We start from the raw sequence: 27,839 nt of genomic DNA, 5'->3' as shown, positions 1-27,839 counted from the left end.
TTTTTACTCCACTTACCCCACCTCATTTTGAATTATGGTTGTCAAAATTTACAACTTTTTATATTGCATATCCCTTGCCAACTTATTGTAGCTATCATTAGTTTTAATTTTTTTATGTTTTAACCCTCACATTAAAAAATAATTGAGTTACACACCACTATTACTGTGTTAAAGTATTCTGAATTTGACCGTGTACTTACTTTTACCAATGAGTTTTATACTTTCAGATATTTTCATGTTACTTCTTAGTGTCCCTTTCTTTTAGCTTGAAGAACTCTCTTTAGGATTTCTTGTATGACAGGTCTGATGGTGATGAACTCCCTCAGCTACTATTTGTCTGGAAAAGTCTTTATCTCTCCTTCATTTCTGAAGGATAGCTTTGCTGGATACAGTATTCTTGGTTGGCCGGGGTTTTTTTCTTTCTTTTTTTTTTTCCTTTAGCACTTTGAATATATCATCCCACTCTCTCCTGGACTATAAGGTTTTAGCTGAGGAGCCTACTACTAGCCATATTGGAACTCCCTCATATGTTATTTGCTTCTTTTCTCTTGTTGATTTCAGGATCCTCTCTTTGTCTTTCTTTTTTGACAGTTTAACTGTAGTATGTCTTGAGGTAGGCTTATTTGAATTTAAATGACTGAAGACCTTTGACTTTCCTGTACCTGAATATTTACGTATTTCTCAACAGTCTCAGTTACCTGTAGTCAATCTTAGTACAAAAATATTAAATAGAAAATTCCAGAAATAAACAATTCATGTTTTAAATTGTGCATGATTCTGAGTAGTGTTATACAATATTGTGCTGTCCCCTCTGTCCCTGTCAGAAATAAATCATCCCATTGTCCAGCATGTCCATACTATATACACTATCCACCTGTTAATCACTTATTAGATTTCTTGGTTATCAGATCAACTGTTGCAGTACTGCTCTATTTTATTATTAATAAGTTATTGTCATTAATTAATATCTTTCTGTGCCTAATTTATAAGTTAACCTTTATCACTAGTATATATGTATAGGAAAAAATATATAAGGGGTCTTTAAAAAGTTCATGAAAAGATTAGTTCTATCTTTTAATTCTATTTTTCCACAAACCTTTTTTGGAGGACCTCATATACAGGGTTTGGTACTATCTGTGGTTTCAAGCACCCTCTGGGGGTTTTGGAACATATACCCCATGGGTGAAAGTTGTGTGGTCCCATCTGGCCTGAGGTGGGTTTAGAGGCTCAGTCTATAATGGCAACCTGGAATATGGAGCTGTGGGAGGTCTACTCAGTACTGGGTTTCCTGTGGAAGGCTTATTTCTTTAAACAAGCTTTGTACTCCTTTATCTTTCTCTTATCCTTCTTGAACTCCTATAACTCGAAAATCTCCCCTTTAAATGCTGTCCAATAAATCCCATAAGCTTTCTTCATTTCTTCTTTTTTCTCCTGCCTGTTTATTTTCAAATAACTTGTCATCAAATTCACAGATACTTTTCACTTAATTCTGCTGTTAATGCTATTTCATTGTCATTTCATTCATTGTACTCTTCAGTTCCAATATCTCTTATCTTTTTTTATTATTTCTACCTCTCTATTAAACTTCTCATTCTAGTCACTTACTGTTTTCCTCATTTCATTGAATTGCTTAGCTGTATTTTATTGAAGTTTGTTGTGCTTCCCTAAAACAATTATTTTGAATTCTTTGTCAGGCTGTTCATACGTCTCCATTTCTTTAGGGTCAGGGACTGGCATCTTATTTTGTCTATTGGTGATATGATGTTTCCCTAATTGTTCTTGATCCTTATAGTCATGTTTCAGTGTCTGAGCACTTGAAGAATTAGATACTTATTCCAAGCTTCAAAGACTGGCTTTGTCTGAGAAAGCCCTTGGTAGGTGCAGCACTGGGGTGCACCAGAAGCCCAGGGCCCACTATAGCAGGCACAGTGCTGGGGTGGGCCAGAAGCCCAAAGAAGATGTGGCCAACAGGGTGCTGGGTCACACCAGAAATGCAGGGCCTCTGAGGGCTGCCTGCCACTGAGGCCACTGAAATCAGCCCAGCAGGGTGTGGGCCTGAAATCAAGTCTGCCATGCAAATTTGAAGCCTAGGGTTTATGTGGTCCTACCAGGCACTGAGGTCAGTCTAGAGGCTAAGTCATGATGCCAATCTGGAATATTGAGCTGTGGGAGGTTTACTCAGGGCTGGGTTTTACTGTTTAAGGCTCAATGTTGGAGTCAAAACCCTGTGCTTACTTCTCTCTCCTCCAAGCAAATGGTATCTCTCTCCACACTATGCTGCCTGGGGTTGAGGGGGGTGTGATACAGATAATGTAAACTCTCCTTCCTACCCTCTTCAATTTGTCTTTTCTTATTATTATGCTACAACTACATACTGTCATCTCTCACCTGGTTTCCTTAGCTCTTGTGAAGGTATTTTTGTGCATGGATAGTTGTTCAAATTGATGTTTCTGTAGGGGGGCAATTGTTAATGAGTACTACTCCACCATTTTGGTTCACTTCTTTCTTCCAAACTTCTTTTTTTAATGATCTTTTGCTATATACAATAAACCTTGGACTATCAATGATACGAACATTTTTTTTTCCTTGCACCAAAGTTATATGATTGAGGCAAACTTAATCTTTATAATTCATGAGCTTAATGTTTAAGCCTTTTGATTTTGGAATTTCAAAAATAGTCTTTCATTTTGCCTTGAAGTGGGGTAAAGGAAATTACCTTAGTTTCTGTTCAAATCTTGTCTCTTCCCAGCATGCTGAAAATGACTTCCTATGATGGAGTTAGACAGATGTGAAGGGAAGTTCACCAGCTGTCTAGCCACTCTCATTGTTGTTTAATTACATTTTCTATCTATCTGTCTTTTATCAATTATGGAGGCCAAGAAGTCCCACCACAGAACATCTGCAATCTGGAGAACCAGAGAAGCCAAGAGCATGGCTTACTCCAAGTCAGAAGGCCTTTGAAACAAGAAAGCTGATGGTGTAACTCTGAGGCTAAAGGTCTGAGAGTTGGGGGGCCAGTGGTGCAAGTCCCAGAGTCTATAGGTTAAGGAACCTGGAGTTACGAAATCCAAGTGCAAGAGAATGATGTTCTAGCTCCAGAAGAGAGCTAAACCCTACTTTCTTTAGCTCTCATCAACCTTTTGGAATGCTCTGTTATTCTTCTCTCCTCATCCCTCTTTTAATTTCAATGCCCAGAGTAAACAAGGTTTGGGATCCATTTCTAAAGTATCCATCCCCACCATTATTCATTCACTTTGTTTTCACAAATTTTGGGGAGGGTATGGAACAGATCTTCTCCCCCAGGTATAGGAAAGATTTTTATCTGCCCTCTACGTGCATGAAAAATAAATTTCTACATTAATCCTTATGCCTTTCCTTTTCAATCACTTATGGCATAAAGTTCATGTGTAACTCCTTCAGGACTTTGTCTTTGAATTTTCTCAAAACTTGTCTTTTGTCAAAGAGCCCAGTTCTTACAAATCAAAGGCTTTTATTTTCTAGAAAAACAAATTAAATTAAAAACATCATCAAAAACAAAATAAGCAAAGAAAAAACCAGACGCTCTACTTCATTGATATTTTTTCTGTGCTGTGTTTGCCGACTACTTGTGAACAATACATGGATAGAAAGCAGTTGAATGAATGATGGAGAAAAAGTGAGGGGAGTGGGGACACATGGGAGAAACCTCTATTAAAAGCTTATAAGATTATCCACTACAATAAGACTTTCGAACTTTCTTAAATTGAGCTGCTAACTGCAACTCTAGGAAAGTTACACTTTTTTATCATCTTTAATTTAGAGTGTAGCATAGCATTGAAAATTAAGATAAAATTCATTAGGCTGCCTGGGTTACTAAAAGTACTTAGAACATGACCATTTCTCATTCTCCAATACTCAAAGGCATAAATTAATACAATGTAAGAATCATCAACTGTGTGCCAAGCACTGAGCTTACCCTCCTCATACAGATTTTTGTATTGGTTAAGAAAGCTTTCAAATACAATAAACAGAATAAGTGATTATATGTGTTTAAACAAATAGGGGTTTATTTTATCATGTACTAAGAAGTCTGAACATGTAGGCTGTATGATGGCTTCCACAGCTTTAGGTACTGCTTTGTTTAAGACAGGAAAGAGAAGGGTCTGGACCAGCTACATTTATTCCTGTTGTACACAAGTAGAAGCTTTCCCAGAAAGCTCCAGGACATGTTTGCTTATTTCTCATTGACCTAAATTATGCCACACAGATAGTCCTAGCTACAGGGGAGACTGGCAAAATGAGTAAAATATTTAGGTTTTATTTATTTGTTTGTTTGTTTGTTTGTTTTTTAATCCTGCATCGCAAAGGCAGGAAAGGAAGTAGAAGCCTGGAAATAGGTGCTAAATTAGTGAACTAACAATGTGTGCCATAATTGTGTATTTGATACAGCTCTAAAATTATGTGTCTAATGTTAAAAATACAACTGAGAGAAGCTCAAACAGAAATCTAATTTCTACATACTTACTGCAATGTTTGTCATTCATTCATTCTTATTGAATTTCTAAGTGTACAGTAGTAAATACAACCCCCAAACATCTTTTTCCTATATAGCTTATAGTCTAGTGGGAATAGAGAAATAAAGTAAATATATATTTGATGGCAATAAGTAATGTGAAAAAAAATAAACTGTGTTAGGAAATAGAGTATATATGTGTAGGGTAGGCAGGTCACTGTTTAGACAGGGTAGTCAAATAAAGTCTAAGACATGTGAATAGAGATGTGAATGAGGAAAGAGACTCATGTGGATATCTGAGGGCAGAACCTTTTAGGTAGAAGAAACAACAGGTGTGTGCTTGGTGTGCTCCAGAGATAGTGAGGAGACCTATGTGAATAAAGCAGAGTGAATAAGGGGACAAGTGATCAGCGATGCCCTCAGAGAAAGGGCACAGTATCAGGATAGGATGTTGCAGTAAATCCCACTTTTAGGAAGTAATCATGGGTTAAAAGTTCTGAAGTAGCTTTGTTACCAAGTTTTCATTGGGAAGGTAAAATCAGTGACTCTGTATCAGGTACTCCATCCAACACATCAGTATGTTTAACTCTAACAACCTAGTTTAGAAATAAGGAATAAGGTTCCCACTAATTAAGGCTCTCATAGGCTCTTTTATAATATGTCCTCATCATCTAGGCATATGGCCTGCTAGTCCTTGTCACATAGTTGTGCTAGAAATGCTGGGTAAAGCAAAATTTTTAGATTTATTTCACAGAGGATTCATCAGAGCTTTTATTTTACTGATTTGTATTTTGAGTATCCAAAAAGAAGATATAGTTTATAGAGTATTTCTATATTTATTATACTAGAGAAACACTGATTAACATTATGTGGAAAGCAAACTATGAAATGCTGCTATATATTATAGTTCTATATGTATTTATTCTGCTGATGGCTAATGTGGAAGAAGGATACAAGTATCCCTTCATGTTAAAATCTATTTGGTTCTTGAGTTCAGATAGTGAGGAGCAAGAATACACAAAGGAAATGCATATCTCTGAAAATTTATTCAAATTTGGTTCCTGAGTTTAAACAGTGAGAGATACCTGTAAATGGATGAGCAGTACTTTAGCCATTTCATCCAAGATTTGAAAAGGCAACATCTAAAAATATATTTTGTTGTATTCAGCAAACAATTGTAATCTCAAATAGAACTTTTATCATGTTTCTCATTTAAAGTACAGATACGGTCTCCTTGAAGAAATGAATTTGCAAAGTAAGCATTTTCAGATGATGATAATGCTTCTTATGCTTTTTTTTTTTTTGTAAGATTATAGTTACTTATTTATATCCAGGCAGATACATTATAAAATTTTCATTAGCACTAGCACATCTTTAAGAGAAAGATAACAGAACCATGACAGAGAGCACCATATTTCATAAGATCACTTATTTTAAAATGTATCTATCTGCCAAATGAAGCCAAATTAATAATTCAGCTAGCTCTAAATGCCACAATCAATACAACAGCTTTTAACTCAACTGAGGAACAACACTTTAAAAGACAACTGTCTTATAAAATTGACTACTCTTGTTTTGAACCAGACACAAAAAAGCAAGCTTTTCAAAGAAAGGACAGTATTTACTACCAGACAGAAAAATGTAACATACAGCAAAAGCAATTACTACCAGGAGCAAAGTAAACTATTTATAAAGCTGGAATGAGCTGGGCACAAAATAGCTGAAAACAATGATTCTCAGACATTAAAGGGTATATAAATCACCTGGAGAATATATTAACACACTGATTCTAATTCAGTAAGTACAGTGGGGCCTAAAGTAGTATGTTTCTAACAAGTTCTTGGGTGATGCTGATGCCATTTGTCAATGGACCCCACTTTGAGTAGCAATACCTTAAGTATACCATTTATAAAGTCATCATACATGGGATACTGCTGGGAAGACTATACTACATGGATCAAACTAATACTCAAATCCTTTCCTTAAAAAAATTATGCTTAACTCGTAGAAGAAATGGTAAGTTCTCCAAAAACAAAATCCCACATCCACAAAGCACTAATCACCATTATAAAATTAATCTTCAAAATTATAAAAATTTCAACTGATATTTAAGAAAGAGAAAAAAAGACTAATTTGAATATTAAGAACTTCAGGGTCTCTATGGCAATGATTTTATGCACATGACACCAAAAGCGCAGGCAACAAAAATAAAAACAAATAAGTAGGACTAGTCAAACCGAAACTCTACACACAAAGTAAACAAACAACAGAGTGAAAAGGCAACCTATGGAATAGGAGAAAATATTTGCAAACCATATCTGATGAGAGGTTATTCTCCAAAATATATAAGGAACTCCTATAACTCAGCAGTAAAAAGCAAATAACCCAATTTAAAAAGTGGACTAAGGACTGAACAAACATTTCTCCAAAGAAGACATACAAATGGCCAACAGGTACATTTAAAAAATGCTCAATGTCACTAATCCTCAAGGAAATATAAATCAAAAATATAAATCAATGAGATATTACCTCATACCTGTCAGGATGGCTATTAAAAGAAACCAAAAGACAAGTGTTAGTGAGGATGTGGAGAAAAGTAAACCCTTGCTTACTGTTGGTGAGAATGCAAAATGATATAGCCACCAATTTCACAGGGTGGTTGCAAGAATTAATATGCACTAATAGATATAAAGTACTTAAAACAGAACCTGGCACAAAGTAAGAGCTATATAAGAGTTGAATGGGTGTTTTTAAAGGATTAAGCTGGTCTCTGGCTAATGCCATGTCTGAGATGATATTATTGTTATAATTATGTTTTGTCTCCTGAGTCTATTAACTAGCTTTAGGACCTTTGGAGATAACAAGCCAGATAGAAGAGGCTAAATCAGAGCTAGAATACCTTAATGTGGTCAAACAGCAGGCAAGGAAGAACTTTACCCAGTGTTTTAAAACATGCAGTAAAATGGCTACTCATAAATTGCTGGTAGGAAGGTAAAATGATTCAATGTTTCTGAGATACAATTTGGCAGTATGTATCAAACCAAGATCATAACAATTCTGCTTCTAGGAATTTAGCTTAAGGAAAGTAATAGAGATTTTCAGAACACAGTGATTTATATTTAAGCTTCCAGTTTATAATAACAACAATTTGGAAATAATCCAAATTTTCAACAATGTGATATGGCTGTAAAAACATTTGGTATATTCACATATTGCAATTTTATTTACAGTATATTAATTACATAGAAAATATTCGATAATGTTAAATTCTGAAAAGCTGAATACAGAACTGGAGGTAGAATAAGGAACACAATGTTCTTTAAAAATTCTGAATATAAGATACATAGGAAAGTTTATAGGAAATCAGTATTTCTGGAAAAAAAATAAAGCTTTAATATTTAAAGAAAAATTCCCTAACAGATATATTTCCTTTATCTGGGTATTCTAGGGACACATTTTTATACCACAAAAGAAAGGATATAAAAAAAAGTTGAGTTTATTATTTGAATCTATCTTCAGATAGCTCTGAAGGTATCTGATACATCATTCAGGATGTATGCAGCAACTATAAAAATATATCTAAAAATTAAGTTGTTAGATTTCTTTAACAGTAATGCATGTTGAACTATTTCCTATCCCTTAAAATAATATGATTTTTCTCAAATGTGGCATTTTAATGCCTTTCAAGATCTGCTGAATATTTATTTAGTTCCTTATAGATAAAAATATGAATGAGCAATAGTCAGTGCATTCAAGGAGAGACCAGGCATTTATATGAACAAGGGAGAAGATGCTAAGTGACACTTACTTGCTTTTAATAAAACAAAAACAACTTTTTATGTATATTCACTCCGCAATGACACAAATTAAGTTTACTTTCTATATTTAAACTTCAAAACACATAATATAGAGCATATATACACTTTTAAATAATTTAAATTCAAATAGTATAGTATCTTAAATTATAAATGACTCCTCTAATCATTTGATTTTTTTTCCATATAGAGGAGGAATATATTTAAGTATTCCCCTGACCCACCCTTAACAGCCCCACTCTTGGATAGAATACCTCAGAAGTATTACCACATTGTTATTGTTTTTGTTAAGTGTTTATACTGTTCTAAGTACTTTATATTTATTAGCTCATTAAATCACAGCCACCATATAAGGTAGGTAGTAGTATGAGTCCCATTTTAAAAACAAAAGTGATTAAAACATATTTAATCATATAACGACTTTAATCATCAGAGATTTTAAATACACTTAAGTTAAATAATAGATGACAGATCTAGGATTAAAATCTACAATCTGGGTCCAGAACCCATGCTTATCAGCATTATCTTATTCTGACTCCTGAAAACTATAACTAGAGGTCTTCTTTTAAAATATGAAAGAGAGAAATTAAGGCCTGGATGGATTAATGTATTTAGAGGGTAACAAGCACATACAGTCATAAACAGCTAAATATGTAACCTTAAAATATTTAAGTAAATGAACAGATAATTGTTGAATAAATGAATTATTAGGAAAACTAGGATGTATTAACAAAGCACAGATTTGATCTGCTGAAACTGAATCAAAGAGAACCATCAAGTCCTTCTTCTGGGGCCATACATTTGCCTTTAACAAACAAGCAACCTCCTATTCATTGCAGTTTCTATAGTTTCTATTATCAATGCTATATGAGCTATTCTGATCCAAAGGCAGCTTTGTTTAAATGACTTATTACCTGTACAGAACTCAGAACAGGGCCTATCACAGCAGTGCTCAGTAGATGTTAATAGTTATCATCATCATTATTGCCATTTAAATGTACTTACATATATCATAGTACACCAAGCACATAACAACAATTATGCAAGACCTGCTTTTGTTTATTTGAGCATTCTTCCAACACTCTTAGTGACATTTTTATGTGCAAATCGACTTAAAGAGATCTGTAAATTTTCCCCTTCAGGTCTAGAGAATTAGATTCATTGTGTTTCCAAAGCCTTCAATGTTGCTGGAGATGAAACAATTCAGAATCAGTGTGTCCAGATGCAAAGGCTGGAGGAACAATTTATACTGTTCGGTGTTACTAGGAGAGAGGGCCAATGTAAGAGGTGAAACAAAAGAAAACTGATAATATCTTGCCTTTCAACTTCAATTCCCAGTATTCTATACCCTTCTGCCTGCTAAGGGGCTGATTAAATTTATTATTTTTACTTTTCAATAATAACAGTAACTATTGAGCGTCTCTAATGCTAAACAAGTGTGTCATTTAATCATTTCAACACCACAGTGAGATAGCCACCTTGCACTTTTCTCTGGAAAGGACACAGATCTAGAAATTGGACACGTTTGCTTTGAAACCACAGCTTTCTCATGTAGAAGTAGTAGGATACTGGGTAAGTTTTTAGCCTCTTTGTATCCCGGTTGTTTCATTTGTGAAAAGGTTAGAGTAAATGCAGAATACTATAAAATTAGAAATATCTTTTATATAACAGGCACCTATATATATGACTATATGCCACATATTTTTTACATTTCCAAGAATTCTGATTTCTGTAATGCCATTTTAATGACTTTTGATCATTTAACCATATTTAGTTTTACTTTCTAATATTATCTCATAATGACATTGCTTCACCAAGTGGGAAAACTTAAAATGTTTTAGTAATCCATAGTGTATAAAAATATGTCATGTGGTTAGACAGCATATGACAGTATTTCCACAGGCAATTTGGCATTAAGTATAAATAGCCTTAAAACTCTGCATATCCTTTGATGAAAGACTTTACTTCTAGAACTTATTCTAAGGAAATAATCCTGGATACACACAATATTTTTAGCTATAGCAATGTTCATTTAAACATGCTAAACAACTGCCCAACAATTAAATATATTTTGACATAATAATCCATTTTAATACTATATGGTTATTTAAAATGTTATAGGAGTATATGTACTAACATGTGAACATATCATGATATAATTACTGAGAGAAAAGCAAGTCTCAAAATAATACATACAATTTGACTTTGTTTTTTTATAAAAAGGAGTGACAAAATGTACAGAAATGTGTAATGACAGGATATACATAAGGATGTTAATAGCAATTATTACTGGTGAGATCACAGTTGATTTCTATCTTTTTGCTTACTATTTTTTTTTTTATAATAAGCTTGCATTTTTGCTGCATGATAATAGGGACCAAACAGTTAACACTTCATTTATATAAATCTAGTTATACAGAGATATGTAAATAAATAAAAAGATAGATGTTATAGATATAGAGAGAAAGTCCAGGAAAGAAAAGGTATGAGTAGATTCTTAAGGCATACTAGCAGCAGATGTAAACATAAGCTGCTGGAAGAAAGAAAGAATAAAGGCAGGAGAAAGCATTATCAAGGACAAAGGCAGTAACACAGTAAAGCAGTGCAGAAAGTCTGATGAGGCAAATGCTATATAACTAACCATTTGTGATGCCTCATGCTCCCTGTTCCTGGTTTATTGCCATCTATATGTGCCCACTTATACGGCTTTTAAACAGTAATGGTCATTAGAGTAAATGGAAAACAAGGAACACCATTCTTCCACCAGGATAGCCTAAATTTTCACATGTATGAAAGAAGAATATAGAGGGAATACTTTCCAAGAATAAATTAAGACATTGAGAAGTACCTTAAGAAAGGAGCTTATTCATTAAAGTGTTACCATTATCATTTATCATATTTTAAACTAATCTAAATTACTGTAGTGGGGCCCTAACTCCAGCTTGGTTGACTGTTAAAGCTGATAGACCTGTCCTTACTTGGTGACTAGAGTATCAGCAGGAGAGGATAACCTTGAAGTCCCTGCCATTCTCTCCTTAGAATATTTGTTTTCCACTTTGGTAAAGACTGCATGCTTCACTACAAGTACAATATTACATCCTCAGGGACTATGTCTGGGACCTGTAAACCCCATTGCTATAGGTTCTCAGGCACCCTGTGCATTCCTTATTACAACATTCTTTATACAATATAGTATTTACCTCTTTAATATCATGACTAATAGACTATGAGCTCCATCTTGGGTAGGAGACATGTCTGTTATGCTCTCTGTTGTATTCCTAGTGTGTAGCATGCAACCTGACATAACATAGGTACACAAATATTCCCTGGATGTATGGGTAACAGCTATATGCCTTGATGACACTTTGGTCCTTTGCAGACCTGTCATAAGGCTACGAGCTTACATTAAGATGAATTATAAAAAAAGCTCCTCAAAATTTATTTTTCTACTTATAACAAGAAAAGTTACTGAGAACATGGTTTGCCAAATTAAATATCCTTTTTGTGAGGGGCTACAGGGAGATGACTTCTCAGCAGTACCAAAAGTATGTTTCTCAAACTAGTTTTTACTTCACACACTATTAATTATATATCTGGTCATTTCCCACTTTATAGTGGCTCTGTAAATTTTGTGTACTAACCTTAACCACAGACTCATCTTATTTTAGCTATTCTCGCTTGTCCTTCCCCAAATTTCTTCACTTACAAATTATATATACGTGTGTGTGTGCATGTGTGTGTGTGTACCTCAAATCTTTCTAGGAACAAATCAGAAGATATAAACAGATTATTAATTCATGAGGTCGACATTGGCAAAATTATAATAATCTGTGGCTGAGACAATTCTGGAAATCCAGTGCTAAGGATAATCAATTTCCAGCTCCTACTATATTCAATTAGTATACTTTAGGATAATTAAGGTTTGAAATAAGTGTCTTTAGTAGGACATTCCTTAAATACCACCTTGGTTTAGTTCTCCTAACTCTATTATGTTTCTTTCCATCCCTACAGATAAGGTATTATTTAAATCCCTAACTGGATTACTTTGACATTCCACTTTCTGATATTCTGGTCTCTGAAGAACTTGTCTCAGTCTGCACAAAGCAATCACTTCCAGAATAGTGACCTCTCTAAAATGCAAACCTGCTCTCTAAAATGCAAACCTCCCTGTTGCCTAAAGGTGTCTTTAGCATGGCCTATAAACCTGTCATTGGGTTTTGTTCCCCCGACCACCACCAGTTTTCCAGTCTCTTGTTTAGTCATACCGAACTATATGACGTTCCAAGAACAAGGCTAATTCATACCTCTGTACTTTTCTTCATGTTACTCTCACTGCTTGGACTGCTCTTCCCCACTTTGCCTAACCAGCAGCAACCTTTTCATTTTCCAAGATAACATCTACTCATCTTACCAGACTCAGCTCAAGCATCGTGTACCTATGAAACATTTTCAGTCCTTTGCAGGTAGAACTAATTACTTCCTCTTTTGTACCCTTATTGCACCTCATAAGATGCCCATCATCACACTTTATTTTCATTTTTCTTTACATTTGTCTCCCTTCACTAACATGTGTTCACCAAGAAAGAGGTCATGTTTAATTTTTTCCCATATCTTCAGGACCTAGCATAGTGCTAACACACGGCAAGGGCTTACTTGACAAATCTATATTGAATTAAACTAAATTCCTCGCCTCAACTACTTGTATATTTTTCTCTGCCCAGTTCTTTGCAATGATTCTACTGAGAAGTATTGTGCAATGCTAGGATAAAAGCAGCAGTACTGGTGGTGGTGGCAGCAGCAGGCAAACCAAATGGCTTTTAACACTCACAAAATGACTGATTTTGAGCAGAGGCATGAGACGGAGACTCCAAGATGAAGAGGCATAGTCACAATCCATTAACAATCTTTAGAATTATTTAGAAGTAGTATTTATTCAAACTGTAAGTTTTGGCCCATTTGTGAGTCGAGAAATCAATTTAATGGGCCAAAAGAAAAATCTGAGACTAACCATGCATCCTCAAGGCATAAAAAACTATCCCTTTTATTTAAGCCATTCTTATACATGCAGAATGTAAAAACATCTTCAGGCCCTAAGTTCATAGCAATAGTGATTCGTGACTCTGCAATAAAAATGAATTAGATCAATATGCTGGCCTTTATATGTAGTCCAGCTGTAATCTGTTTCCCTACCACTGTCATCTGGCCAGGTTCCCTAATATGCTCCTTGGGCACATTATATACTGCCTTGTTGGCTCAATCTTCTTCAGAAATGGAGTCCTAGAGCTGAAACTCGGGTCCTTGTGTGGATCTCTACTTTCCTCCCTAACTAACCTGAATGACCCCTATGCCACCAGGCTCTTTTGCCCCATGCTCCATGACCCTCCTCCTCTGTTTACTATTTTCTCCTTTTCTTCCTGAACCTTTTTTACACTGAACACATGCAGCTTGCTTTTGTCCTGGTCTCACCTGTTGAAGATATTGTCTGTATAGCTCGGCACTTCCATGAGGATTCTGCCATGTCCTGGTTTGAGCTACAGTGGTGTGATAATCAGGTATGCCAATCTACTACTCCTTGGATCCTTTTCTTCAGGTGTGCTTTAATCCTATTCTATTAAATTCCAAAAGTATGAAGGATAAAGGCTTTTATTATTTTTTATTTTAGTCCTCTAGGAACTGCCAAAAGATCTGCAACTGTTTCAAATATTATAACCAAGTTAACTGCAGTACAGAATAAAGTTCTACTTTAAAACTTATAATGATCTTGATTTTCTTTATAAAACTGATAGTTTCCATTTTATTCTATTGTCAAAGTACTTGGCAAACAATTCATGAAAAATGCTACTTGTTTTTTGCATGGAAAAGTATGTGTAAACAGATACACATACATGCATATCTACATGTGTGTGTATATGTATATATATATATTCATAGGCCTTTAATTTTGCAAGGATTAACTGTCCCTTAATAGTAATTCCAAGCTTTTGTTTTTGAACAATTAATTTTTATGTGAATTTCACCTTCCCAAGGCTGTTTTAATTTTATACTACAACAGCACTGAATATTTTTTTATTTTAGTGAACAGAAGCATTGATTGTTAGATTAATAAAAACAATTTACATCAGTTATCCAAATATAACCTTTCACATCTGAAGTCATCCTGAACTTTTTCAAGTCTTCTTATAGCCACTTTACGAAAGAACAGACTCAGTCCTGAGAAAATTATAAAATATAAAAACAGCCATAAAAAAGACTCATATCTTAATAAATGCCAGAAATATAAATTTTATTTGCAGATAAAATTTTAAAGGGTACTTTCTCTTCAATATGTTTTACTTCTTTAGCAGAAAGAATACATATGCTTGATGAAAAGTAAATAATGTAAATTACTTACATAATACACAAATAACCTAAACAGTAAATATTTTATGATATTAGAACATCAGAAACATATGGGTAGACACTCAGGAACTCTTACATATGCATGTTGATCCATAAATAAATAAAGAAATGTAGATGCAAGAAAGTACCTTTATAAAGAAAAACATAAAGTAATAACACATAAGCATCTTCTTTTGAATCCAAATATGAGAGACTCAAAAAATGACACATACTAGAGTTGGAAGCTGAAAGACAGATCCCTCCTAAATGAGGCTGATTGACACTAACATAAGCAGAGTTATATTGGTAAGTGCCAATTTGTACGTGGTGGAGGGGGTGGGGAGTGGAGGCTGGTTTAAAATAGAAATTGATAATGAATTTATAGATAAAAATCTTTTTCTATAGACCATTATTTAGGAACTATCAAAAGATCTGCAGCTGCTTCAAATAGCTCACTTGTGGTTTATATGAATTAATAATAATCCTTTTTTTAAGGTCAGAGTTAAAATATTATTCAGTTGTAACACAGTACTAGATTAAACATTTCCTTTATGTGATTATTAATTCTAAAACATTAACAAATGTTTCTTTTCATCTCAGAGCTACTCTACCACTTACTTGCTACAAGACTTGGATTAAAATAGTTCATTTCTCTAAGCCTCAGTTTCCTCATCTATAAAATAAGCATACCTATGTGATAGTGTGCAAATTGGAAATAATATGTGTAAAGTACCTAGCACTTTTCTCTTTTTAATCACACAGCTAACAAACAGCAATTTCAGAATTTAGGTTTCTTAATTTAATTAAAAAAACAAAATTATTATCAGTTATAGTAACCATTCTACAGTATTACAACTAGTTACTCATTATTTTCATCTTCTTGATGAAACATAGTTAACAAAATTATTCTTGTGTACTTTGTTAAAATTTCTTATCTTCAATACTGTGTTTGAATAAAGATCTTCATTATGTGGAATTTTTTTGGGACAATGAAACTAAGAGTAAATATTTCATTTAAGAAAGCTCTTCTCGCACCCCAACACCCATGCACTCAACTAAATTGTTCTCAATTGTTATTTTGTTTTTTATTATTTGAGGATTTAAGATTCATGACTAATCTTTACGAAACTCAGTCATGAAAGAAAAAAAAGAAAGAGGAAATTAGAAACCAGTTTATGTCACATTCAACAAACAATAACTAACTGCCTACTTTATGGCTGGACCTGTGAAATATTAAGATGAAAGGCCCTGCCCTGCAAGGCTCACAGTCTAGTTGGAGGACGCATGCAAATCTTACAACGTGTTACATTTTATAATCAGGGTACTTATAAAGAGCCTAGAAGACGGGAAAGCAGGTACATTTGCCTGGGTAAGTTGATAAAAGTTTAATACTAGTACTGAGTCTTCAAGGATGAATAACTGCGTAAATGGAGAACGCAGAGTAGAAAAATCAAAACAGAGGGGCCAGTTATAGATACGTGAAAGCACATGTCATTTTCAGGGAACTGAGAGAAACCTGGACCAAAGAGAGGTGGCAGGGAGAGTTGAGGGAGAAGAAATGAAGATGAAAAAAGACATGTAGTGTGGGACTATACTGTTAGTTTGAACATTATCCTTCATAAATGATGATTCATAGATTTTTTAGGCAAAGATTGTTGTGATTAGGTATATTTTAGCTGTAATTCAAGGAGACAGTAAGGGTTTAAACTAGGGCCTTGAGTGATGGGAACAGAGAAGAAAAGGACCACTTAAAGGTGGAAGGAATCGAATTTAATAGTCATTATATCTGAGTGTGATAACTAATTACATGTGGGCAATAAAGAAAATGGAGACACGTAAGACTCCTAAGTTTGTAGCAATGGCAAATAGTTAAATGATACTATAAATTTAGGTAGAAAATTCAGGAAAAGTGGTAAGAATTTCAACACAGGGGTTGGCTATTTTAGAAAACTTTGGAATTGTATGTGGATTCAGCATTACTATGAGAATAGCTATCATTCACAAAATGAATGTGTAAACCTGTCTCAGAGTATAGCTATCTTTCACAAAATGACTGTATAAACTTGTCTCAGAGTGTAGCTACCTCTGGCAAATGTACGTCTTAAGGGAGAAAAAGTATTGTTTATTTTTTGTTATAGAAGAAATTCATGCTTTTTAAAATATTTGGAAAGACAAAGAGAAAGATCTTTGTAAATCCCTATAAAATTTCGATGTTTTCTTCCAAGTTTTTTTCATGGTTGTGATTAAATTATCTGTAAACACACTTTGATAGCCTGCTTTGTTTTTCACTTAACATTATGACATAGCATTTTAAAGAAATACTTTAAAAAATATTATTTAGAATTAAGGTAAATTAAGAAAGGGTAACTGCCATCTGGAAAGTTCAACCATATTAGACTATGAGTTAGAAAGCCTAAGGTCATAGTATTGTCACTGACCATGTTGGTAACATTTAATTAGTCTTTAATTAAAAGGAAAAAAGTGCTTGCTAACTGAATCACAAATGGGAAGGAAGAGACATGTCAGCAGCACCTATCTATCTAATTCTTCCTTTCTGTGGATAAGGCACCAGACATGTAAATGAAAGGAAGGCTTGGCTGAATTAAGTACCTTGCATAAAACCACTCAACTAAGTTACCAGGGTAGCTAGGATTCCAATCTGTTGGGACTTCTAGTTCTCTTTCCAATATACTGTGCTGCCCTCCTCCTGCCCCCCAATTATAAGCCATGCAGAAGGACAAGTTTTTTGAAATAGTCCAAGGCATTCTTTTAAAACACCAGGAAATTATTTAGGGCAGGGAGTCTTAATCCTAGTGATGGTGAAGAAGAACCAGGCAGAGTGAGCTTTTCCTGTTCTAACATTCTGTGACTCTGCAATCCTGAAGGATTACTGAATTCTTGTTTTCTTTCAGCTCCCAATGCAATCAGTTTTACTTCACAGATTTTGGTATATGTTACTCAGTACACATTGGTCTAAAGTCTCTTCTCAGAGGCCTGAATACAATTCCCATAATAATTAGGGGAGAATATATGCAATAGCTCATAGGCAAAACCTGTCTCTTTGTGTCTGATAAATTATTAATTTCTCCTCACATTTTAAAAAATTTCTTTCATTTATAGCTTCATTAAAATTATTTATGTTGCCTATTTTATTTCCTATTTTCAGTACTTCACATTGCTTTAAATTAGGTGCAAAACTTAAAACTCAATAAGGCAACAATCTGGTCTTTGAAAACTGTTTCACGTAACTTCTGATTCTACCAGCACAGGCACTGCTCACTTTTTAAAAATATCAGATAATGAGCAGTATAAAAAGAATATTATCTAATGTAGTGGTTCAAAACCCTGGCTGTACATGAGAATAACACAGAAAAGATTTTAAAAATGACAATGACTAGGCCTGCTCTAGATGAATTAAACAGGAATCTCTGGAGATAGGTCCTTAATATAGGTATTATTTTAAAAGTTATCTGCAAAATCCATTTAAACCAAAGGCCAGTATAGTCATCAGAGAGCAAAATGCATTGGATACAATCAGTTTTCCAAGGAGTTTTCTAAAGGAAACAAAAGGCAACTGAGGATTAACCCTTAACATTCTGAAGTTTGCTATACTTGTGATATACTGTCTGAAAATATGGTCATAATAACTCTTCTCATGCTTGTATGCATGTTCCTTCTCAATGTGACTTTGTTGCTCCTCTCATCTAGAGGAATACTCTATTTCCCCACCTTATGAATCTGGGATGGCCAACAGTATGTAGTAGACATGATGTTTTGTGACTTCTAAACATAGTCCTGATACATTCTTCAGCTTCCACTCTAGTCCTCTTAGAAGGCAATAATGCCTTGTGAAAAAGCCCAAGCTAATCTCCTTAAGGATCAAAGACCATACAGAGAGAGAAGCCAACCCGACTGCCAACACAAACCTCCTGACATGTGACTGAGGCTATCTTGGAAACTTCAGCCTACTTGAGGGGCAGATGATGCAGCTGAGACCAGAAGAAGAAATGACCAGCTAATGCTAACTGAAATTGTTGACCAACAGAATTGGGAATAATATTAGTGTTGTTTTATGCCATTAAGTTTTGGAGTAATATACAGTAAGAGATAATTAATATAGTAGTCTTAATGGATATGGTAAATATTAAAGACAAAGTAATAGTTCTTTCCTGCTTTGCCCAAAATAATTTTTATGTGCTCCAAATACTTGTTTATGTATTTTAAAAAAGACAAGAAAAGAAACCAAATGTATAATTTATCAAACATATCTTTCTGTTTTCTCTGTTAATAATTCAATAACAGGTATTCACATTAGAACTTGAAATGAAGGATGAAAATATAAGGAAAGACCGTTTATATCATACAACAAGCTACTATATAAGTGATTTTGTAACGCGCATTCTACATTTAAAACTTACAGATTCCTCACTTTGTTTATGAAAAAGCTCACAAGCCAACAAGCTCACGAGCCTCAAAACTTTTAAAAGTTAGCCTAACACAAAGTATATATCATATGGATGAATCCATGAAATCACTCAAATGTATAGAAAGTTTCAGTATACTGCCTTTTCACAAAATTCACGAATGGCTCTTATATTAACCCATTCACTTAACCATTTATTGTCTATATACAAAGCACTGTGTTAGATGTTATCCATGGAAGAACCAAAGATATCTGGTTTAGTAATTTTTCACTACTTACAGAAACATGAGAAACAAAGAAACAATGATTGCTGCCTAAATAGTTAACGGAAGAGTCCAAGAAAAAGATGTACTTTTAATTGCACCTTAAGAGATGATCAACATTTCAAAAGGATGCACTGGAGGACAATCCAGGCAAGTGGAGTCACAAAAGAAAGCTAAGAGATGAAAAATGTTCAGAGTACAGTAAGTAGTCCAACTTGGCTGAAACACAGGGTATATGTACAGAAATTGTGGGATACAAGTGACATTAGATCAACAAAGGCCTCGAATGGCAACCTAGATGTTAATTTATTCGGTAGGCAACTGGCGTCAAAAAGGTTTGAGAAGACAATAGTAATAGGAACAAATGTGGAGCTGTAGACACATTAACATACACTGAAAAGAGAGACTAATAAAGAAGGCCGGCTGGGAGGCTACCACAGTAGCCCAAATGCCACATTAATAAAGATGGAAATGAAAGAGACTAGTAAAGAAGGTCAGCTGGGAGGCTACTACAATAGTCCAAATGAGAAGAAATCTTATCTGTTACTGCAATAGGCAGTAACCCTAGAAATAATAAGAGAAAGAAGCAGAATTTGGAAGGTATAAGCAAAGGGAAATCATAAGGACAGTAAGTCTTTCCATAGGTAGTGGTGTGATGATGCTGTGCACAACTCTCCAGATGTCCCAGGATTCAGAAAAATAACTGCTTGTAAGCAGTAAGTCAAGCTCTGGAAGATTTTTTCTTCGTAACTGCTTGGGAATAAGATGATTTCATGTAAGGAAATTACTTCAGCAGCTTAATAAGGACATCAAGAATTGCTCCTTGTGAGTTCTCACTATTAGCCACTAACATCTTCTTGAGAGATGCTGGTAGTCCTTCCTTATTGAATTCCTCTAGGACCTTTTTGTACTCTCCTGCAGCAAAGAGTCCCTAGGGATGGGACTGCCTGTATCCTGGTGCTTAGATTGTGATCTTAGTTTTTACGACATACCAGCTATAGCTAATATCCAAACCACAAGATTCTTTAAAACTACCAATGCTTTAAATTGGTCCATCTAGATTATTTCTGCACAGCAAACTACATATTTCTATTATCTCACTTGAGAGTTTTGTTGAACTATCCATACAGCCATACAACTGCTAAGATCTAACCAGTTATTACATTCCAAACAGTCCTGTTTCCAATAATTTTTCATTTTTTAGGCTTCTTGACTGTTTAATGTCTCAAAATTTATAATACTCATTTAATGATAGCTATCAATGATTGGGCGCTTATTATGTAAAATGCATGTGTTTGATATTTTGCAAACATTTCTTAACTTAGTCTTATCTAAAACCTTATAAGTAATATGTTTTAAACTTCATTTTTTTTTTGAGGAGGAAACCACAAGGCCCAGAGAGAGTAAGTAATTCACCTAAGTGATTACATAGCCAGTGCTGTGCACAAAGCCCATGGTTTAACCACTTACTGTGTTGCTTCTCATTATTCATATGGGGCTCCCCAGCATAAAAGAATCACGAAATAAAATGAAAAGCAGAGGATGGAACATAGTGACTAAGGGCACAGCTTCTTAAGCTAATGGCATGGGTTTGAGTACCAGCTCTACCACTTATTAGTTGGGTGACCCTGGGCAAGATACCTAACTTCCATCTGTAAAATGGCAATAATAATAATAATAAATAGCAATAATAACCACTTTACAGGGTTGCCATGCAGATTAAGTGAGTAATACATCTAAAGGGCCTGGAGTAGTACCTGGCACATAGTAAATGCTATATAAATATTTATTGATTTTGTTGCTATTGCTGTTATTTATCACTATTATTATTATTTCCATTCTTTATCTCCAAAGTGAAAAGACTACCTTTGAAGTCAATCCTTTAAATGTGGCATACCATTTAAGAAATTTTATTAATTTTCATTCACTAATATAGATCTTATGATCTTTGACAGAGGTAGTCTAGTAACATTAGGGAGAGAATGATCTCCTAAGGTTTACCTTGAGTTGACATTTACGAACAAACATCTAAGAGTTACCAAGCCTAGCTACCCATTTGTATTAATGAGGGTGCTTTTAAAAATTTTCTGGGTCCTATCCCAGACTCGTAATACCACAATCTCTGGGGAAATTTTATGAATTCCCCTGGTGATTCTGATGCAGCTGACCCATAGATGAGCATCTGAGAACCACAGTGCTACACATTTTTTAAGGAGTAAAGAAACTAAAGAGACTAAAATCTCCACTTATTCCCTAAGCATGTTCCTAAGGTCAAGTTCTATGAAAAGGCTAGAAATATAAACCTCGATGCTCTGGTATTCTTGTGAAGGTGAAGCCATTACATTCTCAATATTTATTACTGCCTAATGGACAGGAAACCTCTGTCACTCAGTATGACAATTACGTATTAGGTACCAATAAACAATGTGTACAAAGGTTTTTGACTTCTCAAGTATGTAGTCCTGAACTTTGATAAAAGTGTTTTTAAAAAGTATTATTAAAAAGCAAAATACCCTAACACAGAAACTAGTCACTTCAAATAAAGAGACCTTCTCCTATAATTTCAAGTGTGCTGAAATGAGCAGTCCTACTCTTTGGCTCACACAGACCCATAGTGGTGGCAAAGGCTTTTTGTTCTCTTAAAATGAGCAGAGACATTATTTTCTTTCCTCTTTAGTTTTAATTCCAATAATGAACACATTCATCTAATCTAGGCTAGAGGATGGAACTGCATGAAAGTTAGGGACTGTACAGAATGCTCGAGAGCCTGCTGGTAGAACAGAATTCAGCAGTTCACTTCTGAGGAAACAGAAACTCATAAACATATCACAACATACACTATTTCCCAAACTACTACTGATTAGTTTCAAGGCTAACTCAAAGATCTGCTCCTATATTCAGCATAATGATTTGGGACCTACATAACTAATGAACTAACTGAAGGAGAGTTCAACTCTTCCTTATCAAGTTCAACTCTTCCTTCCAATTCAGCAAGTTTATGGTATCTATTTCTCATTAAATTCACACCATCTAAGAAGAAATTGAGATGTTCTTTCATAGGGCATTTAGTCAATTCAAAATAACAAAAATAACATGAAAAAACTAGACTTTTAGTGTACTTAACTCACTAATAAGTGTAAAAAACTAACACACATTGGCACCCAAAATGAAAGCTATCATCTTTATCATTAACACACGTCTGGTCTGTGACGTTTACTATTTCCATGGACTGAAATGGACACTAGTAGTCCAAAGGTCTTGGCATAGCTTTGTGCTACTTGGGAGTTATTTTCATACCAAGAAGATGTGGTTTGTCATGTAATACTTCTTCACTTAGTCTTGGTTCCAGGCGGCAAGTGCAAGGTAGGTCAATATTATCTTCAGTCCCATACCTTTTACCTTAGCAGCACATGTGGCTCTGTTCAGGGCCCACTAAACCCTTTCAAACAATGCCTGTGACTCTCACCTTTCCTGATCCAGCTTGCCATCCAAATTTAATTGCCCTTTATACTACTTAGGCAAGACCCAATGGACTTATCTGGTCATTTCTCTCAAATTATGATAGTAATGGTGGATACATAATTAATGAATTATGCTTCCTAGAACACATTTGGATTCATTTTCAAAACCCCAAGAAAAACTAGAGTAATGTGGTACGTAATGTGGAAATTCCAGGGAAGGTCAGAGAAAACACTCATTTTTCTAGAAGCTATCAAGACCTGTAAATGGCTATCTCTTCTCTTTCAAGGCTGGCCTAGCTCAAAGATTCTATCCAAACCATTTGTGATAAAGATGATATACCCCTATGCCCCCCAAAAGAGGCCCACATCCTAATTCCTGGAATCTGTGAATATATCATGTCAACTGGCAGTGAGAAATTAAGATTGCAGATGGAATTAAGTTTACTAATCAGTTGACCTTAAAAAAAAAGATTACCATGGATTAATTGGGTGGGCCTAGTGTAATCACAGCGTTCTTAAATTAGAGAGAGGGAGAAGGGTCAAAATCAGAGAAAGGACATCATAAGAAAGACTCAACCAGCTATTGCTGGCTTTGAAGATTTAAGATGGGCACAAGCCAAGATGCAGACAGACTCTAGGAGCTAGAAAAGGCAAGGAAACAGACTGCCCCCTAGAGTCTCCAGAAAGGAATGCAGCCCCGCCAACACATTGGTTTTAGTCTAGTGAAATCCATTTCAGACTTTTGGCCTCTGGAACTATAATAAATTGTGTTTTAAACAACTACATTTGTGGTAATTTGTTACAGCAGCATTAGGAAACAGATATACCATCAAAGTACACAGAGAGAACTAGTATCTCATTTCCTTAAAATACATGCTTGGTATTTATCCTGCTGGATTATGCTGCTGCTTTATAGTAGAAGTTGCTTTGTTCATATTTGCTAGTGATTAGATAACTTAAATATATTTTTGTTTGGCTGTAGATAAAAGGGAAAAAGAAAAATCTGACAGCCAGAAACAATTTAATGTACAACATAAAAATATCTTTAAATGTTTAATTGGACAAAAAAAGTATAATTAGTAAAAAAAAGTCATTGGCTGGTGTGGCCTTGTTCCAATCACTCTTTTATTTAAGACTGGAAGAAGGATGTTTCATCAAATGCAAGTTAACAAAACTCTGCTAAATATAAATATATGTGAATGGTTCACTGTGACCTACTGGCTTACATCATTCCACTCCCCTCTGCCAGCACCCCACTCCACACGGAAGCACAATACTTGCCATTGATCTTATCCTAAACTTAACGGACATGACTATTTCCAGAAGCCTACACATGCCACCTGAAACTTAAAACCAACCAGAATAGAAGACATACATGTAGGTCCTTAAAAATAAGTTGTCCCAAGCATTAATCCAGAGTAGCTGTTTTATTCCCCTCTGAACAAACATTAATGAACAAACAAAAATAAATGTCCCCTGAAAAACAGTTTAGTAAAAGCACTGAAAGATTCTCAGCTGATGGCAGCAAGAGAAAGCCTTACTATGATTCTGTAAACCCTTTCTCACAAAGCATACAATCTCTTACTTTTATGATCTGTCAAGAAATTAAAAATATACCATTCCATATTCTACCCCAGTCTGAAATTCTCTGATAGAAAGAAATGACTTTGTTTTGCTCCAGGAGGAAATTTGGTGCCCTCTGGTGTTGGAAAACAAGATGATCCATTTCACCTTTACAAACTAGCACTTCACACAGGCTCATAAAAGCAAGAATTTAAGAGCAGAATACCATAAGGCAGTGCAACACAGACATATAATTATTTTTTAGTAGAAAGTTTTGGTCGTGGATTATTAAATATTCAATTATTATGACAGAGTATTAGAAAATCATTATTAAAAACTGAACCTCTTAGGTAAAAGAATATTTGCCTATATTATCTGTTGGAAATTTTCCCTCTAGCTTTACAACAAGGACAATAAAGGTGAGTGATCTAAGATTCTGCAATGAAATAATGAATGAAAAAGGGATGACATCATTAGGGAATATGATTTATAATGGATTCTTCAATGTTTTATAAAATACTGTAGATATACAAAACGTAATAGAACAGAGGATAACATTTGTTATTATACTACCCAGCTTAAGAAATAAAACATACTCAATTAAGTTGGAACCCTCTACATAGCACCCCAGATCTCATTCTCCTTTCCTTTCACAGGTAACCTCTCTCTCAAATTTGGCATTTAAATAACTGATTTTTAAATGTGCTTTTCATTTTCTTGCACTTTCTCTATTGCTTCTAAAATTAAAAATTAACTGTAAAATATTACTCTGTAAAAGAAAGTCCAAGTGATACCAATTACATTTGATCATGCCGAGCCAAGGAAAAAATTCCAGGCACCTCCCCAGTTTGGGGGCAAAAGGAAGCTGATATGATATTGTGAGATCTCTATGTGTGAGAAGAGTAAGTGAGACCAGTATCTCAGCATGGGACAAGTTTTAAGGAGGTTTGAACAGGACAAAGAGGCACATGAGTGTGGTTTTTAAAATGTGTAAGGGCAAAAATGGGGCAATAAGGGAGAAAAATAGGTTGGCAGTGTGTCTTGGTTGATGTGGCAAATGAAGAGAAATGTAGAGGTTTAGAATAAAAAAACTGACATAGTCTTCCCAGTGCATACAAGGCCAAAAATGCTGAAGGCATCACCTAGTTCTATTCATCAAACACAGCTGGCACTAAGTCCAGACCTACATAGCATGTTCAAGTTTTCTGTTTGTGTTGCTCTGTCACTAGCTCACTGATGATTCGGATTCTTCCCTTCCCAAAACAAGTTGGCCTTATACAAAACTTAGTGCCTTAGTCCATTTGTGCTGCTATAACAGAATACCTGAGACTAAGTAATTTATTAAAACAAAAAAATTATTTTCTCACAGTTCTGGAGGCTGGGAAATCCAAGGTCAAGATATCAGCATTTGGTCTGGTGAGGCCCTTCTTGCTGCATCCTCACGTGGCAAAGGTGAAAGGGCAAGAGAGCAAGCTTGGAATGCTGTGTAAAGCCTCTTTTATAAGGGCCTTAATCTCATTAATGAGGAGCCCCCCTTAGGGTCTAATAACCTTTTAAAGGCCCCTCCTCTTAATAATCTCCCATTGGCAACACCCGATTTCTGGAGGGGACACATTCAAACCACAGCACTTGGGAAAGATAGCATGCATCTTTGCTGTTCTCCTATCTCCCAATTGCCTTTTCTCCCCGGTGCCTGAGAAGGTCAGTGCTCCTCTCTAGCTGCCAAAGCCTGCCATCCTCACAGCTTCTCTATATGCCCCAGTGATCTAATAGCTCATGCAAATTAGGTAATACAAGTGAAACATCCCATACTGTACCTAGCATAAAGCTCATTAAATGTTAAGTGCTGCTATCATCACTCTCACAACCACAACTTACTTCTTCCTTCCCTTCCCTTCCTCCCTCCCCCACCTCCCTTGTTACTAATCAAAGCTCATGGTCTCTCAATACCAGGCTAAGAAAAGTTATCTGAATATACTAAATGTTACTTGGACATAAATATTTATACCTTTTTTGACAACACATAAGGAGATATATTAGGTGTTGGAAACTATAGGATCAAAATATTTTGTCTCCCTCAATATTCATTAGCTGAGCATTTCTCCCCTCTTCTCTGTCATCAATTTTCCCACTTCTGCATAATCTTCCCACCCCTTCCCAATCAAGCTTGCTCCTTTGTGACTGCTCTGGGGTTTTCGGTTGCAATTCATGGTCTTGGCCAAAGTAATGTCATATTAAGTAAACTGTTGACCAAAATTTTCTATGATATGGCACATACGCAAATACACAAAAAAAATGATGACAAAAATGTGTCTTCCCCATCCACTGAAAAGTCTCTAGGGGAAAGATAACATTTCATTCATTGTTGCATCCTCAATTCTTAGCACAGTTTCTGGCAAAGAGTAAATTACCAAATGATCATTAGTTAAATGAAGGAAAAGATGATAAAGAATACAGATATATAATAGTAAAATATTTTCTGAATCATCAAAGAAAGATGAAATATGTATGAAAAATTTTCTTTCTTAAGATTCTGAAGTCATCACCTAGAATAATGGTTAAGAGCATAAACTTTGGGACCTAGATCTATTATCATATACTAGGTTTGTGGGCATACGAAAGTTATTTTAACCACTCTCAGCCTCAGTTTCTCCATCAATAAAATGGAGATAATAATAGAAATTATCTCATAAAATGGTGCCAGGATTAAATTAAGCACTCAGAAAAATATCTGGCATATAGTAAGGTCAGGTAGGCAGAATAATGACTTCCCCAAAATGTCCATGTCCTAATTTCTATAATCTGTAAAAATGTTACATTGTGTGGCAAATGGGACTCTGCACTTATGATTAAGTTAAGGACCTTGAGATGGGGAGATTACTTTGGATTATCCAGATGGGCCTAATGTAATCACAAGGGCCCTTAAAAGGGTCAGAGAGAAGAGTGGCAAAAAAAGCCAGGAGTTGGAGTAATGCCAATGCTGAAAGAGGGCCACAAGCCAAGGAGTGAGGACAGAATCTAGATACTGGAATGAGCAAGGAATGAATTCTATCCTAGGGCCTCCTGAAGGAATGTAGCCCTGCCAACACTTTGATTTTACCCCATAAATTTTCAGACTTGTGACCTCCAGAACTATAAGATGATAAAACTGTGTTGTTTTAAGCTACTATGTTTGTGGTAACTTGTTATAATAACAACAGGAAACTAATATAAGGGATATATAAGTGTGATAATTATTTTTTTCCCTCTATTACATAACATTCCTGAGTTAACAACAACAGTGTTGTTGTATTGATAGTATATATTCTTGTAATGTGATGAGAATGGCATTTTACCTCTGTGGTCTTCCTCCCTAAAATTCATGCGTAGGGACTGTCTGCTCTTACAAGTTGGCCATTCTGGCATCCAGAAACTTGAATTTTGGGACGGCTCCCACCATCCCAA

The 27,839-nt window shown here is 35.1% G+C and overlaps 1 protein-coding gene across 6 annotated transcripts in view; it reads right to left on the bottom strand.

The window, feature by feature from the left end:
* Positions 1 to 27,839, bottom strand: part of RNF180 (ring finger protein 180) — a 247,587-nt gene that overhangs the window by 150,975 nt on the left and 68,773 nt on the right. Inside the window, exon 8 of one of the 6 annotated variants that reach the window (XM_063086196.1) lies at positions 9,545 to 9,569. The exons of the other annotated variants lie outside the window; for them this stretch is intronic. Within the exon in view, the coding sequence (XP_062942266.1) occupies positions 9,567 to 9,569 (3 nt within the window). The 3' untranslated portion in view covers positions 9,545 to 9,566. Of the gene's footprint in view, positions 1 to 9,544; positions 9,570 to 27,839 lie in introns of those variants that run through there. 6 annotated transcript variants of the gene reach the window in all.

The sequence above is a fragment of the Cynocephalus volans genome, chromosome 2 (genome assembly GCF_027409185.1).
Source record: "Cynocephalus volans isolate mCynVol1 chromosome 2, mCynVol1.pri, whole genome shotgun sequence".
Lineage (NCBI taxonomy): Eukaryota > Metazoa > Chordata > Mammalia > Dermoptera > Cynocephalidae > Cynocephalus > Cynocephalus volans.
The sequence above is the reverse complement of the archived record's forward strand: the minus strand, read 5'-3'. Positions and strand labels throughout refer to the sequence as shown.